The sequence below is a fragment of the Athene noctua genome, chromosome 32 (assembly GCF_965140245.1).
Source record: "Athene noctua chromosome 32, bAthNoc1.hap1.1, whole genome shotgun sequence".
NCBI lineage: Eukaryota > Metazoa > Chordata > Aves > Strigiformes > Strigidae > Athene > Athene noctua.
This window is the reverse complement of record NC_134068.1, coordinates 1,410,525-1,425,694: the sequence shown is the minus strand read 5'-3', so window position 1 is coordinate 1,425,694 and position 15,170 is coordinate 1,410,525. Positions and strand designations below refer to the sequence as shown.

Here is a 15,170-nt window from a genome sequence, read left to right as displayed (position 1 = left end):
GGCACCGTCCTCTGACTGTGCCCGTTGTGGGAGGCAAGGGGGGAATCAGTGCTGTGATCCGCACAGGTGGGCGAATGGCCACGGCCCGGGGCGGCGGGTGCAGAAGGACCAGCAGCCCCTGGAGAGCTGAAAGGCTTGGCTCCCATTTTTGTTTGGTTTGTGTGGTTGGTTTGGGGGTTTGGTTTGGTTTGTTTTAAAACAACCGGTCCCACAAACTGTAAATGCCCGGACTGACACCGGAGCCGAGGCCTCCTTAATGCACGGGAACCCCGGGAAATTTAAAGGGCAACCTGGAGTTGTTACAGGTTTGGGAGGAAAATAAATTCAAGCTGTACAGACACAAACAGAACTGCAAAGTTCTCTCAAACAATTCCATTCGGTCGTGCCACAGATAATTGGCAGAGACCTTCTGAAGGACTGACTTTAAACCTCTGTGACTGTCAGTGCAAACCCCGTGTTAGTGCCCGAGCTGTGACGGTGGCAATGTCAAAACGGCTCCTGTGCGGATCCCGGCTGCAGCCGAGTCGGTTACGGTGAGGCGACACGGCACTGCGGGAGGACGTGCAGAGCTGGCGCAGACGCTAGAGATTTATCAGCTGCAGCAGTTCTGAGGTGGCAGTGCGGTGCGGCCTGTCAGGAGAAGTGACGGGTCCTGGAGCATGACGGTGGATTTTAGAGAAGTAAAGGAACACCCTGCACCGCCTGCAGCAGCCCGGCCAGACACGCTCACTTTAACAGAAGAAGTTCAGACGCACCCAGGGGCTGGGCTCGCTGTCATAGATTTGGCTAACGCGTTTTTTCCTGTCCCGCTTGCAGAAGCGCTTTGGGACCAATTGGCTTTCACAAGGGCGGCGGCACAGCCCCGCTGTCCCTCACAGAATCGTAGCTGGAAACCCTTGAGTGAAACACAGCTGCCTCCTCACACGCCGTTAAGCCACGACAGAGAGGGTATTTTGATGGAAGGTGAGGAGGAGGAGGAAAGACAACAAGTTCCTGAATTAGCGGTGGATGCTCTGAAAGAGAAGGGTTGGGAAATGAACTCTGCAAAAGTCCAAGGACCGTCCCAGACAGTGAAGTTTCTGGGCATTCAGTGGCCCTGCGGCACCAAGCCAGCCCCACGTGGCCCCGCCCGCCCCAGAAATCCATCTCCTTTCCCAGGACAACCTGTCTGCGTCGAACTCCCCGCGGTGGGAGCAGCACCGCTGGTGTTGGAGACCCCGAGGCACAAGTGTGCCTGGAAAGCCAAAGGTGCTCCTGGGAAGGAGCACAAAATCCGCACGAGGTGCATTATCCCACCTTTCTCAGTAGAACCCCCCTCCGGGGCTCGGAGTGAACCGAGCAGCTTTTCTTTCCCTTTCCTTGCAGGTAAAGCCCCGGGGGCATCCCGACGGGGGATCCTTACGTGAATCTCAGTTTTTGTGTAGCGTTGATGTTCCCTGTCTATTAATATTTCTCGGATGTGCTGTTTATCACGGCAAAGGTGGCTTTGGGCGACCGTTCTCCTCTCCCTTGGTTCCGGGGGAAGCTCCGGCTTTCTCAGGGTTAACCAGGAGTGGGAGGAGAGTGAATCTGTGGGTTCGGGTCACTGGTGCCAGCATTAGGGGCAAACAAGAGACACCGCTCAGGGGAAGGTCCCTTTGCTCATGGGGCCTGGGGCGGGATGGGGGTACCAAGGCCTAAACCACCCCTGCACCCTGGGCTGGGGCCTGGAAATCCACTTTCCTGCCGCGGAGGCAGAGCCCAGCTCCGGCGAGCCAGAGCACCATCTTCAGCTCCACAGCTGACAGCGACACGCGGAACGTTTTCCCTTGAGATATCGATGTGTTGGTCAGTGCCCACGGAAACCCTCCTGTGATTGTTCTTGTTCATGTAGACGAGCACCTTCCCCCGTCCCCAAGGACCGGGAGCACACCCTTAGGCCCGGCCTGGGACACGTTTTGGTTAAATCTGTTTGGTTAAAATATTGTTAATTGCCGTTGTTACTGTTACTGTTACCTTTATTATGTGCCGGGTTAGAATATTGTTAACCCTTGTGGGTGTTAATGCTGTTTTACTTGCTGCAGGGTTTGCCCTTATTACTGTTTTTGCCTGCGTCATTCTCTGCTTTATTCAATTAATTCAGCCCGTTTTGACCAATATGCAATTTATGGCCACCTCATCGCCGAGCGATGGTCAAGATATCCGCGGGATGTACCAGCCCACACCTCCAACCGTGAACATTTGATGGACAGATGTTTTTCCCCGTTTTCTTTTGCTCTCTGGTTTCGTCACGTTAATGCTCCATCTTCTTGCTGTATGTCGTTTCCCATTTTATCCAGTTGAGTCCTATTTCAGGGGATGAATGATAAAATGCTCTTTTCCGGCCTTTTCTAACAACTCTCCTGCCCTAAGGCACCGTGGGTGCTGAAGCAATCTCTGGGCTACGGGGTGGTGTGAGGGGCTGAAATGCCACAGGACTGTCTCGGGGCTTGTGTCTGCGCAAACCTCCAAGAGAAGCTGCTGCGGCCCGGGAACGGGCGTGGGGGCTGTCGCCCAGGGAAGCGGGGGGGTATTGAGGGATGCACCCCCCCGCTTCTCTGCGGCTGCGTTGTCCGGACTCCTCAGGCAGGCGCCGAGGGGCAGAGCTGTGCGGAGCCGGCCCCATCCTGGAGCCGCCGGTGGCTCTGCTGTGGGGGCCAGGCCCCGTGCCTGCACGGCTGATGGACTGACAAGGGGCAAACCTCCCGCCCTGGGGCCAGAGGCCGCAAATCCTGCGGCACCAGGGGGAAAAAACTAAAGGGAGCAGCTCTGCTGATCAGCGGGTTATAATCAAACAAGCCAACTTTAAATGTAAATGTATTTTTAATTGGGTTTCATTGATTTAGGGTGAGAAACAATAGACAAAGCAGCGCTGGGTGTGCCGGGAGTCTCCGCTCCACCAAGACACACACCGAGTTCTAGAAAGCGGCGTCTTTTATACTCCTGTACCACCGTCTTAACCGATCCTCTTCTTGTCAGATGATTGTCCTGCTCTTTCTCCATTGGATCCTTTGAAAGTCTCATGATCACAAATTTTGGCGGCTTTTCTTCAAGCAGCAGTTACAGGTTATCTCTAGGTGGGGGGGTTCCGAGAAGCGGTTACCTGTCAGCCTTTGGCGATGGGGTTTCCGAGAAGCAGTTACATTTTTCCAGCCGAATGGCATACTTTATATTTTATCCATACATATTCAAACTTTCATTGTAATATAGGTTATAGTAACTGCAAATCATTTCAAAACCCACACAGGGTACCATATTCTATTTTTACAAAACTTTAGACAGCAGGATAGTGTGGATTAACATTTACAGATCATTCAAACCTATCCTACCCACCTTGCTTAACTTAGCAAACGAGTTCCAACGGTTTATTACAAGCGGATACGACGCACTCCAAAAGGCAGCAGAAAGTTTGCTCGGCGTGACCCACCATCGCAGCCAGACCCGTGTGCACCCACCGCCCAAGCGCTGAGGGCTGGGGACCGACGGGACGCCGCTGGGTCCCTGGCGGTGACTGTTCTTGCAGCCCCGGCCCCCACCCTCGCTTTGTTTCTGCCTTTTCCTTCCCTTCCGTCCCATCGCTGCCCCCAGATTGCTCAGGCCTCTGCTCTGCAGGATACATCCGAGCCCTGTTCTTTTTACTGTCGCGAGAGCAGGGCAAGGGGCTTGGAGTTAAAGTCTGTGATGGTTTGGTTAGAGAAAAGCGGTCCACGGGCACTGCTCTGGCTAGGGGAAGTGCTCAAAAATGGGGACGAACGCCCACCTGGAAGGAGAAATGACAGGTGCCAGAACCCGTTTATAATTTAAGTCGGATAATTGGGGTACAAGCCGTCCTAGAAATAACAAGTGACCAAACCGCTGCGGCTCCTGACCTTCTGGCTGACCCGTCCTCTCCGGTGAGGAATGCAATTTCTCGGCATCGCAGGGTCTGGGATGATCCGTGAGCAGGAGGAGGTGGAGGCTGGGGGAAATTAAAGGAACCCAATGGCTGTTTGCAAATGGATGATAATGGAGAAGTGGTAAAAGAAATAACTCTAGAGATGAGAAAACGAGCTCCTGTCCCGATGCAAACACGGAACGGCTTGGACCTGGGCCCGTTTTCATGGCTGCCGGGGGGGCCTTGGGTCAAACGTGCTCTCTTCTATTTCCTTTGTGCTGTCGCTAGCCTAGTGGTTATTCCGTGATTAATCCCGCGATTAAATCTTCAGAGGACGGGTTGAAGTGCTGAGGCTTGGACACCCGGCCCCAGCCAGAGCTGCCCAGAGCTGAATCCTGTGTATTTTATACCTGACCCCACTGTGCTCACAGGCGTTACACTGCGTTATAACAAACCACCTGTGCTGGTGTAAAAGGTGGAAGGGCTGAAGCCGGAGCAACAGGCCCTGAGCCGAAGCTGCTGACTCAGCCTGTGACCATCCGTGACACACGGGGGGCAGGTGTCGCTGTCCTGAACGGATCTCGATCTTTCTCTGGGTGGGGATGAAATAACCGGGTCGTGGAGACCGTGGTCTGGCCCTGTGGCCTGATGTGAGACCTTGCTCATAATCCGATGGGATGAGCAGGGAAACTCCCTGAGCTTCTGCCCTGAGCCCTGGCCAGGCTCTGGGGGAATCTCCTGTCAGACTGACACCAGATATTTCCGCTTAAACAAAGGCGCCAGCTCTTCTGCCCGGCTGATTTTTGGGTCTCTAAGGCCGGACCCGCTCCCAGCGACTCTGGAGGCCTCAGCTCCGGGCGGAGGCACCGCGTAGGATTTCCCCTGCCCGGGCCAGGCTCTGCCAACCCTCGTGTAACCGGGGCTGCCCAGCGCTGGGGGCTGGGGGGGTAAAGTCTGTGATGGGGATGGATCTGTCTGAATCGCTGTTCTCTCTCTCTCTCTCGGCTCAGCGTCGCCCTCGGGGTCGCCATCATCATCCTCTTCTTCCTCCTCGTCTCTCCCTGCATCCTCCGCGTGGGGATGGACGCGCTCTGCGCCTCCCTGGAGCAGACCCGGAGCCTGGCCAGGTACCGTCACCTTCCTCCCGCCGGGCGGGGGGGTGGCTCCCCCTTCTCCCCCCTCCTCGCTTCTCCCCACCCCTCGCTCTTCCTCGCTCCGCTCTTCCTCGCTCTTCCCCGTCCCTGCAGGTGCCGGGAGGCCGAACCCAACCCGCGGGGGTCCTACAGCCCGACCCGCTTCTACAGGAACCTCTACAGGGCGCAGGGGACCCCAGACACCCCCTCCCCAAAATCCCTGGGGCCTGCACGGCCCCGCCGGGGGGGAGGATGATGATGGGGAAGGGACACAGGAGCGAGCGGCAGGGAAGGAGGGAAAGGGCAGGAGCGGGGAAAAAGCGTCCGGGGGCAAAGGAGAGCGAGGGCAGAGCTGCGGCTGTTCTTGACCGGCAAAGGGAGCCCCGAGGGGGCGGGCACCGTGCCCGGAGGCGCTGCAATACCGGGACGATGCGCGGAGCGGAGGGAGCAAGCTCCGGGTCCAACTCCCGGCCCCAAAAATCCGTTTAATATAAAGTCCTCTCATCGAGGACGTATCAGATATTAAACTGATAAGAACAGATACTACACTTGATCTTAGCCAAAAGGCCGAGAAGCGATACCCAAACCCCGCGCCCGCACGCACCCACACGCGCAGCCTCACACTCACCTCACGCACACCCCGCACGCACACACACCCCCCCACCGCCGATGACCCGCAACCCCCGACCCGCCTGGCCCCGGCCCGGCCCGCCGCGCCCCGCGGACACCGACCCCCGACGGAGCCCCGGCACCGCCGCCACCGGCACCTCCCGGCCGACCCTTCGCCCCATTTCGATAAAGATTTGCATATCCCCGCCTCGCGCTCCCCGTAACCCCGCCCCGCTCTCCGCTCGGCCGCCACCCGATTGGCCGATCCACCCCTCGATTTGCATTCGCTCCTCCCCCTCCCCTCCCACCCCCGGAACCTCCCGTGACCGGCACCTCCCGGCGGCCCCTTCCGCGCTCCCTCTGCACTCGATTAGCATAACCACGCCCCCTCGCCGCGACAGCCAATGCCGCCAGGCGCACACTCCGCCCCCGCGCCTTTTAAGGCGCCTCTTTTGCGTTGACACGCCCCACTCCCGCCCTTTCCCCGCCCCTTCATTCGCATGCCCGGGCTGCCTGACCCCCAGGCCCCCGTAGCCATGGCTAAGGCGTGTGTTATCCCATGTTGATGCATGTTATCCCATGTTACCCTGTGTTCCCCTCCTCATGGCCTGGGCTGTGGCTCCTGTCAGGGCTGTCTGACGCCCCACGTCCCCCCCATGTCTGAGGCTGCATGTGTACCCATGTTATCCCATGTTAACCCATGTTCTTGCCCACAGGGCCTCGTCTGTGTCCCTGCCTGGGCTGTCTGACCACTCCGTGTCCTCCCATGAACTCAGCCCCACGTCCAAGGCTGCATGTTATCCCACGTTGACACGTGGTAGCCACTGTTGTCCCGCGTTAGCTCATGTTCTGGCCCCCAGGGCCTCGTCTCTGGCTCGTGCCTGGGCTGCCTGAACCTCCACATCCCCATTCCCATGTCCCAGGCTGCATGTTATCCCATGTTGACCTGTGCTAGCCCATGTTATCACATGTTTGCACCCTCAGGGCCCGGTCTGTGGCTTCTGCCCGGGCTGCCTGACCACCCACGCCCACCACACCCACGCCCAAGCGTGTTACCCCATATTGACACATTATCCCATGTTCTCCCAAGTACTCCCATGTTATCCCGTGTTCTCCCCCTCAGGGCCAGGGCTGTGCCTCCTGCCTGCTCTGCCTGAGCACCATATCCATGTCTGAGGCTGCATGTTATCCCATGTTGACACATGCTATCACATGTTATCCCATGTTCTGGCCCACAGGGCCTGGTCTGTGCCTCCTTCCGGGGCTGCCTGAGCCCCATGTCCTCCATACCTATGTCCAAGGCTGCATGCTATCCCATGTTGATACGTGTCACCCCATGTTCTGGCCCACTGGGCCTCATCTGTGGCTTACGCGTGGGCTACCTAATCCCCCATGTTCCTCATACCCGTGTCTGAGGCTGTGTGTTATCCCATGTTGATACGTGTTATTCCATGTTCTCCCCTCTTCTGGCCGACTGGGCCTCATCTGTGGCTCACGCGTGGGCTACCTGACCCCCCATGTCCCTCATACCCGTGTCTGAGGCTGTGTTATCCCATGTTGATGGGTGTTATCCTGTGGTGTCCCCCCCACAGCCTGGGCTGCTGCTCCTGCCCGGGCTGCCTGAACCCTACCTCTCTGACCCGAACCCCAACCCGTAGGCACGACGGTAACGGCTGTAACCGTACCTGTAACCCTTAACACTAAACTGTAGCTGTAACCGTAAAGTGCAGACGGGGTGCGAGGATGAAAGAGGTCTGGGTGGGGACAGGGACCCGAAACACGGTCCAGGAGGAAACAGTGGCCCGGTGGTGCAGCGGCTCTGGGTGCAGACTGTACCGCGGTGGTGCCGTGGGAAATGCTGTGGGGGTGGTGATTGGTGACGCGGTACACGCGGTGTAGTTGTGGATGTGTGGTGTGTTGAAAGAAGAGAAACAGTAAGTCCGGGGCAGCAGCAGAACATGGCCAAACTACCAGGGAGTAATACTGAAATTCTTGAGGTTTTTATTTTTAGTTCGTTACTCCCAGGCAACTGCAAATTAGCAGCACTAGAACATGGCTGTTAACTAAACAAAGAGAGACAGATACAGACAGAGAGAGAGAGAGACAAAGTCAGACACAGAGAAAGAGAGAAACTCTGACACAGTGTGACAAAGTGACACAGAGAGAAACACACAGAGCCAGAGGCACAGAGAGACAAAGTCAGACACATCCAAACCCACCACCCAGGAGCCAACCCCAACAAATACCTTTATTAAAGCTACGTTACAAACCCGCTTTTGCGTATTTAATAGACCTCGGAACCAAGAGCAAATACACCTTTATTGAACCTACGGTACGCAACAGCTCTTACGGGCTTCAGAAACCCTAAAACCCTGAGAAGTGCATCACCTCTCACAGCATTTATGGTCATTCCACACACCCCTGTTAGCATCACATCTTTACCACCTCCATTTGTAACTGTTTAAAGACTACAGAGACACACACGAGGCCAGGAACAGCATTCCCAGGGGCCTCCAAAATCACCTCAGCCTGCAAAAACCCCGGCCTGGGCCTGCTCCGCACCCAAACATGGGGGATGATCGTCACCTCGCAGAGCGGCCGGGACCAGGGGAAAAAAAAACGGTGGGGGAGGAGAAAAAACCCGGAACACCTCAGTGAGAAAGCCTCAACAAGAAATTCTAAACAAAAAGCTGAACAACAAAACCTCCAAGCCCTTAGTTTTATGCAGGAAAAAACAAAGCGCATGTGAGTGGGAAAGCAGTAAAGAGAAGCCCAGGAATTTCTCCCCACGGCTTAAAAACACTTCCCCTACTTCTGTGAGTAAGCAGAGCTGTGAGGGACGTCCCAAACACTGCACAGCTCGTTTATAAGCTTGGCTTTAGCCTCTGTTCAAACGGGACCACATGCCAGAAGCAACACATCGCACTGCACTAAGCTGCACTGCCCCTGCACCCCCCTGCCACGCTCTCAGCACCACGGCGCCTGCAGCACCCAAGCGTTCTGTCACCCGGGCTGTGCAGAAGACAGCACACAGAGCGTCCAGAACAAGGGTAAAGCGCCACAGGCAGGGAAATACCGACGATGTAAACCAGACACGTTTTTAGGCTGTTAACCACGCTGTGAGCCTTTCCTAGTCGGAGCTACCTAAGTGCTGAGGCCCCCAGCTGTCTTCAGCCTTTGGCCATGGTACTCCTCGGGGAAACCGGAGCACAGACAGACACTGCAAGGTTAGAAGCATCTTACTTGGCATGAAGAAACACCGAACAGAGCAAGGGGGAACAAGCAGCCCCCTCACGTATCCGCTTTCTCATCCAACACAGGGCAGAGGAGAGCTGAGAGCTCTCAGCCTCCCGGGTGACTTTCTGCTGCCGTGCCCAAGAGCACCGCCTGCTCCGCCCGCTGCCACCAGACCCACCATCTCCTTCCCCGGGCAGCGGGGAAGGCAGCCCACGCTCCAGCACTCTGTCTCCCACAGCCCACCTCTGCGTCTGCACCGAGCACTGCCCCGGCCCTGCTCCCACAGGAGCAGCAGGCACACCATAGCCACGGCACCCGCTCTCCTCCAGACCGCTCAGAAAGCAGCCGCTAAAACTCCAAGCCCTAGGCAGACTAAAACAAACAGACTGGAGCCAGGACAAGGAGAGAAGCAAGGGTTTGCTCCACTTTCATCGGCTGCCTCGTGCACACAAGCGGCTCAAGTGGCACAGAGCCTGCAGGAACGCCCTGGGACTCAACAGCGCGCCCGAGGGCTGAGGGAAAGGCGAGCTGCTGCTGCAGAGAGGTGGGAGAGGAGCAGGAGGAGGCTGATGCAAGGAGGAGACCTGTTTGCATCCCACAGATCCAACGGGAAATCGGGCTCTCTGCTGGTATCACACTCACGAGTCAGTCCCACCAGGTGACAGCCCCGTCTGGGCACGGGAGAGCGAGAGGCACCAAGAGGCTACGTGGGGAATGGGCTGCACCGACGGGGTGGGGGCAGACAGGAACAGTGAGTCCTGACTACCTGCCTCGGGCACCTGTCCTCACACCCAAGCCCTTGGAGACTCCCATCTCTACTTTCCCAACACCTTCCCCACGAGCACCCGCCCTGCAGCGTGTCGGCCCGTTGGTGCTCCCCCAGGGCACATCCACAGCCTCCCACCAGCATCTCCGGAGAGGTCTCAGACTCAGTCTGAACGAGGCAGATCAACAGCACCTTCCATTCCCTGCTGATCAACCCCATGGAGCACCCACCAGCTCCTGGCACCTCAAAGGCCTGACAAAACACAAAGGAACGCTGGGCCTTCGGCTTGGCAGCAACAGGAATCCAGAGAGGGGACTGGGAGGAGAGGAGAAGAAAAGAGGGACGGGGAGACAGACAGCGGAATGGAAAGAGGGATTTAGGGGGCCTTTGAGGAGTGTTTGGGGGCCACCAGGAGCTTTGAGGAAGGGTTTGGGAGAGCTGGGGGGGTTCAGGCAGCTTTGGGGCAGCAGCTGGGCAGCCTGGGGCAGACTTTGGGGGTATTTGGGACCCGCAAGGCCACTGCAGATCCACTGCAAGCAGCAGGGAAAACGACAGCACAGCCAGGCCTGTGCTGGTCATTGTCAGCATCCCGCGGTGCTGACAGCTGCCGTCTCTGGTGTGGCATAACTTCGTCAGCCAGAGCTTTCTGGGGGAGGCAGAGTAAAGTCCACGACCCCCACGGCTCCCGCAGTGCCGACAGCCACACACCCCAGCGGAGGTGCTGGCACCCACGGGCGCACCGCACCCCAGCCAGGGCAGGCCCTGGCCAGCTCTAACCCCCCGCAGGAGCCTCACCCCACCCTGCAAGGGCATTTCAGACGCCCTCGCAGACTGTCCCTTCACACCACCCAACCCTCCCAGCATGACCACTGAGCCCTAAAGGCAGAATTACCTTCTCCCCTTCTTCAGGAGTGCTGCGGCTGCAGTAAAGCAGCACGCACTCGGGATGCCCTTGAAGCCTGGGGCAACTTTCTCCCACCTGTGGTAGCTCAGGGCCCTGGATGAGATGGGTGTGACTCCAGAATGGCTGAGGTGGGGAGGAAACTCTTGCAGGTCACCTGGTCCAACCATGCCCTGCAACGAAAAAGTAGCAACAGCGAACAAAAGAGGGGACAATCTAAGAAGAGAGGGCATTGAGGAAAGAAAAGAACTCATTAAGAAGACATTGAAGGGAAAAAGAACATTTTAAAAGCAAGAGGCACTGGTGAAATAAAGGAAAACAATTATGACACAGGGACAGCAAACTAGAACACAGATACAGAAAAGAAAATTTAAAAAGTGATGGCACTCAGGAAACACAAAATAGGGACAGTGAACTAAAAGATGTAGAATGAAAATTTAAAAGGTGAGGGCACTAAGGGCAGAGATGGAAGACTAAGAAAAGGAGGGAGAGGGAGCAGGACAAAAGCTCCGAGAGAAATAAAAGGGAGCAGTAGGACAAGAGAGAAACTGAGAGCGGAAGGGGGAGCAGGACAGAAGAATAAAGAAGAAGAGAGGTATAGGAAGGGGGGGTGGGGCAGGGGAGACAGAAATCACAGCAGCATGGAAAAGAGAGGAGAGGGGCAAGAGGGAGCGGGACACACAGAGGGGTGACAGGGCCCTGAGGGACAGGACTCACCACAGCTCTCGCTCTCGGCGCTGCCAGGAGAATCTGGCAGCTCAGATGCCCCTTGCTCCTTCCTTCCTCCTGCCCTTCTTCTTCTGAAACTCCCATCACTGGGCTCTCCTCCCCCTAAAAGAATCCGTGGGTGTCTCCCAGCTCTTACAGGACGTGGGTTCCGACACAGGCAGCCTGGCTCGCTTGTGCACTGTGTGGCCAGACAGCTGAAACAAGGAGCTTCACTCCCCAGGCAGGACTGAGTAGAAGTGCTCACAGGGATGCTTTCCTGCAGCGCTGGGGATTGCTCTGCCACCAGTGCCACCCTTACTAACAAAACGCTCTGACTAGCATACACAAAAAGCACACATACGCATTACATTTCCTAGAAAAGGCACTCTGATGCTAATGAATCACTTACATACTCTGAGAGTGCGTAGTAAAAATAGAGTGAGGGTCTTCTCCCCTCCTTAGGAGTCCCCACAGCCTTGATCATACTGTCCCTTAGTGAACTTGAGGTCTCTCGTGTCCATCTCTGGTCACAGAGTTACTTCATCCGTCCTTCAGCTCCTGATTGTTCCAGCTCTCAGCGCTGATCTTGACGCTGGTGACTTCTTGGGCTCTTGTTTTCTTGAGGTTCCTGCTATCAGGGATGTACGCGGGGAGTTTTTCAGACTGACCAAGGTCTGTCTAGGCAAGGAGGTCAAGGTTTTAAGACATTTTACAAGTGGGTAACTGGGTAACGACGACGGAGAGCAGTTAGGAAAAAGTATAAATGAAATTATATACCGTACAGAAAAATACAGGGAAAAAGGCTAGTAAAATACCAGTGATGTCTAACGTTAAAACTAAATGTCTTATATTACGGGTACATGAGCGATTTCAAGCGTACTTGTAGCAGGTTCCCTTCCGCCCTGGGGGTGACACCCAGAGCCCCCGGGTGCCCGCTGGGCTCGGGGAGGGGGGCTCCTTCCTCACCCCCAGGGCCAGGCGCTCTCTGCCTGCACTGGGAGGCAGCTGCTGCCGGACAAGCACCGGCTCTATCTTCAGATGTGAGCCCGTTCCGAGTACCCACACCCTGTTCAGTCCCACCTGCACCTCCAGAAGGCTGGAAGGGCTGTGGTCACGTCTGCCTCGGGGCACAGTGAACAGTCACGGGTTCAGATCGGCTTTTTAAGATGGAAGAGCAACGATGATCAATTTTCTGATGGGGCTGTACGTTCCATGTAGCGTTTGTGCCAGACTTAAATTTTAGCTGGCGACTGTAATAGAGTCCCCCGCGCCCGGGGAGGGACGAGGCGCAGGGCAGCCTCTGCGCGGGGCGGTGCGGGCGAGCGAACATCCCCGAGTGCAGCGCTCGGGGCCCACCCGCTGGGGCCCGCGGGCTGTCAGGGCTCCGGGGTTCAAGGTCCCGGGGAAAGATCTCCTGGAGCGGGAGGCGGCAGGTCTCTCCTCACGGGTGTCCCGAATCGCGGTGCGTGCTCTGCGGGGAGAGGCCCCTCTGTGCCCTCTGCCTGAGCGGGGTGCCGTCAGCTTGCTGGGGCAGCGTTTTAACGGGAACGAGATGAAATGGGAAGCGGCCGGAGCGGGACAAGGGTCAGAGAGAGTCCCCTGGGCTGTATTTAGACCACTGGCAGAAGATAAGGGACCTCCAAGCGCAAGTGTGAATAACAAGACACCGTTAAGGCCCCACTTGGTGCCGAAGGACCTGTAGGGCGAGGACTGAGCGCGCTGCTAACCGGGAGATCTGGCAGCACTTGGAATGGCTTCACTGTGCGGGGGGGGGTTACCGATGCTGATTTCACCGGACAGATTCGTGCTACGGTTTCTACTCCTCACGCACCAGGAACCACCCCCAAAGGCACTCCCTTGCTCAGCTTGTCCCTTTTTTGAGCTGCGTTCCTGAGACGGAACAACAGCTGCGACACGACGGAGGATTCGGCTCTCCAGGAGCTCCGCAAGGCTTTTGGTCACGGACTGTGTCACCATCGAGACCGCAGACGGCCTGTACACAATCCAGCGGGGGACAGTCGCCAGCGACAGTAACACCCACCGGGCTTCTGGACAGGGGAGCTGGTGTAACTCTTCTGGCTCGTGATTCCTGGGCACCCACCCGGCCAACAGAAACTCTGGGAATGGGAGCGGTGGCACTGGGAGGGTCGACGCAAGCAGGAGTAGCAGCTGCGCCAATTCTGATCCCCAGCCCTGAGGGTCAACAGGCGACCGTCACACCCCGAGTCTGTGGGGAAGGGCCGGCTTGTCACAGCGGGGAGGGAAGATCGCGGCGGGGTTTTGACGGGGGCCGCTGCGCTGCAGGGTGTTAAACACCCCCCGCTTGCGTTCACCTGGTTAACAAACAGCCCCGTGAGGGCGGATCAGTGGCCCTGCCGACTGAGGAGGTGAAGGCCCGGCAGGAACTGGTGGCGGAGCAGCCGGCTGCTGGACATAACCGGGGCTGCCCAGCGCTGGGGGCTGGGGGGTAAAGTCTGTGATGGGGATGGATCTGTCTGAATCGCTGTTCTCTCTCTCTCTCTCTCTCTCTCGGCTCAGCGTCGCCCTCGGGGTCGCCATCATCATCCTCTTCTTCCTCCTCGTCTCTCCCTGCATCCTCCGCGTGGGGATGGACGCGCTCTGCGCCTCCCTGGAGCAGACCCGGAGCCTGGCCAGGTACCGTCACCTTCCTCCCGCGGGGCGGGGGGGTGGCTCCCCCTTTTCCCCCTCCTCGCTTCTCCCCACCCCTCGCTCTTCCTCGCTCCGCTCTTCCTCGCTCTTCCCCGTCCCTGCAGGTGCCGGGAGGCCGAACCCAACCCGCGGGGGTCCTACAGCCCGACCCGCTTCTACAGGAACCTCTACAGGGCGCAGGGGACCCCAGACACCCCCTCCCCTAAATCCCTGGGGCCTGCACGGCCCCGCCGGGGGGGAGGATGATGATGGGGAAGGGACACAGGAGCGAGGGGCAGGGAAGGAGGGAAAGGGCAGGAGCGGGGAAAAAGCGTCCGCGGGCAAAGGAGAGCGAGGGCAGAGCTGCGGCTGTTCTTGACCGGCAAAGGGAGCCCCGAGGGGGCGGGCACCGTGCCCGGAGGCGCTGCAATACCGGGACGATGCGCGGAGCGGAGGGAGCAAGCTCCGGGTCCAACTCCCGGCCCCAAAAATCCGTTTAATATAAAGTCCTCTCATCGAGGACGTATCAGATATTAAACTGATAAGAACAGATACTACACTTGATCTTAGCCAAAAGGCCGAGAAGCGATACCCAAACCCCGCGCCCGCACGCACCCACACGCGCAGCCTCACACTCACCTCACGCACACCCCGCACGCACACACACCCCCCCACCGCCGATGACCCGCAACCCCCGACCCGCCTGGCCCCGGCCCGGCCCGCCGCGCCCCGCGGACACCGACCCCCGACGGAGCCCCGGCACCGCCGCCACCGGCACCTCCCGGCCGACCCTTCGCCCCATTTCGTTAAAGATTTGCATATCCCCGCCTCGCGCTCCCCGTAACCCCGCCCCGCTCTCCGCTCGGCCGCCACCCGATTGGCCGATCCACCCCTCGATTTGCATTCGCTCCTCCCCCTCCCCTCCCACCCCCGGAACCTCCCGTGACCGGCACCTCCCGGCGGCCCCTTCCGCGCTCCCTCTGCACTCGATTAGCATAACCACGCCCCCTCGCCGCGACAGCCAATGCCGCCAGGCGCACACTCCGGCTCGGGGCACAGTGAACAGTCACGGGTTCAGATCGGCTTTTTATGGTGGAAAAGCAACGATGATCAATTTTCTGATGGGGCTGTACGTTCCATGTAGCGTTTGTGCCAGACTTAAATTTTAGCTGGCGACTGTAACAGAGATTCCAGCGATCTCGGGGGCTGGGAAATGGAAGTTGTTGGTGTTTTTCGGGGTTATCCCTAGAATATTCATGTGATTCTTCATAGACG

The 15,170-nt window shown here is 57.8% G+C and overlaps 1 protein-coding gene and 2 non-coding genes across 4 annotated transcripts; 1 reads left to right on the top strand and 2 right to left on the bottom strand.

Annotated features, from left to right (window-relative positions):
- Positions 1–614: 614 nt before the first annotated feature.
- Positions 615–14,903, top strand: LOC141972398 (uncharacterized). 2 transcript variants are annotated; one of them, XM_074930278.1, is made up of 4 exons: positions 615–1,365; positions 4,903–5,019; positions 13,785–13,901; positions 14,021–14,903. In XM_074930278.1, exons 2-4 carry the CDS (start codon positions 4,973–4,975, stop codon positions 14,160–14,162), a joined length of 306 nt encoding a protein of 101 aa, XP_074786379.1. In that variant the 5' UTR covers positions 615–1,365; positions 4,903–4,972; the 3' UTR covers positions 14,163–14,903. The 2 variants fall into 2 exon arrangements, with proteins under 2 accessions (XP_074786379.1, XP_074786378.1); XM_074930277.1 differs by having other exon boundaries at positions 13,785–14,903.
- Positions 5,414–5,604, bottom strand: LOC141972411 (U2 spliceosomal RNA). Its single transcript, XR_012635381.1, has one exon. It is a non-coding gene; the product is annotated as a U2 spliceosomal RNA (small nuclear RNA).
- LOC141972425 (U2 spliceosomal RNA) lies at positions 14,295–14,485 on the bottom strand. Its single transcript, XR_012635394.1, has one exon. It is a non-coding gene; the product is annotated as a U2 spliceosomal RNA (small nuclear RNA).
- Positions 14,904–15,170: the final 267 nt, after the last annotated feature.

Coding starts and splice junctions, on each gene's coding strand:
- LOC141972398 (XM_074930277.1), top strand. CDS start 660: ATGACGGTGGATTTTAGAGAAGTAAAGGAACACCCTGCACCGCCTGCA. Junction 1,366..4,902: donor TTCTTTCCCTTTCCTTGCAG/GTAAAGCCCCGG, acceptor CTCTCGGCTCAG/CGTCGCCCTCGGGGTCGCCA. Junction 5,020..13,784: donor CAGACCCGGAGCCTGGCCAG/GTACCGTCACCT, acceptor CTCTCGGCTCAG/CGTCGCCCTCGGGGTCGCCA.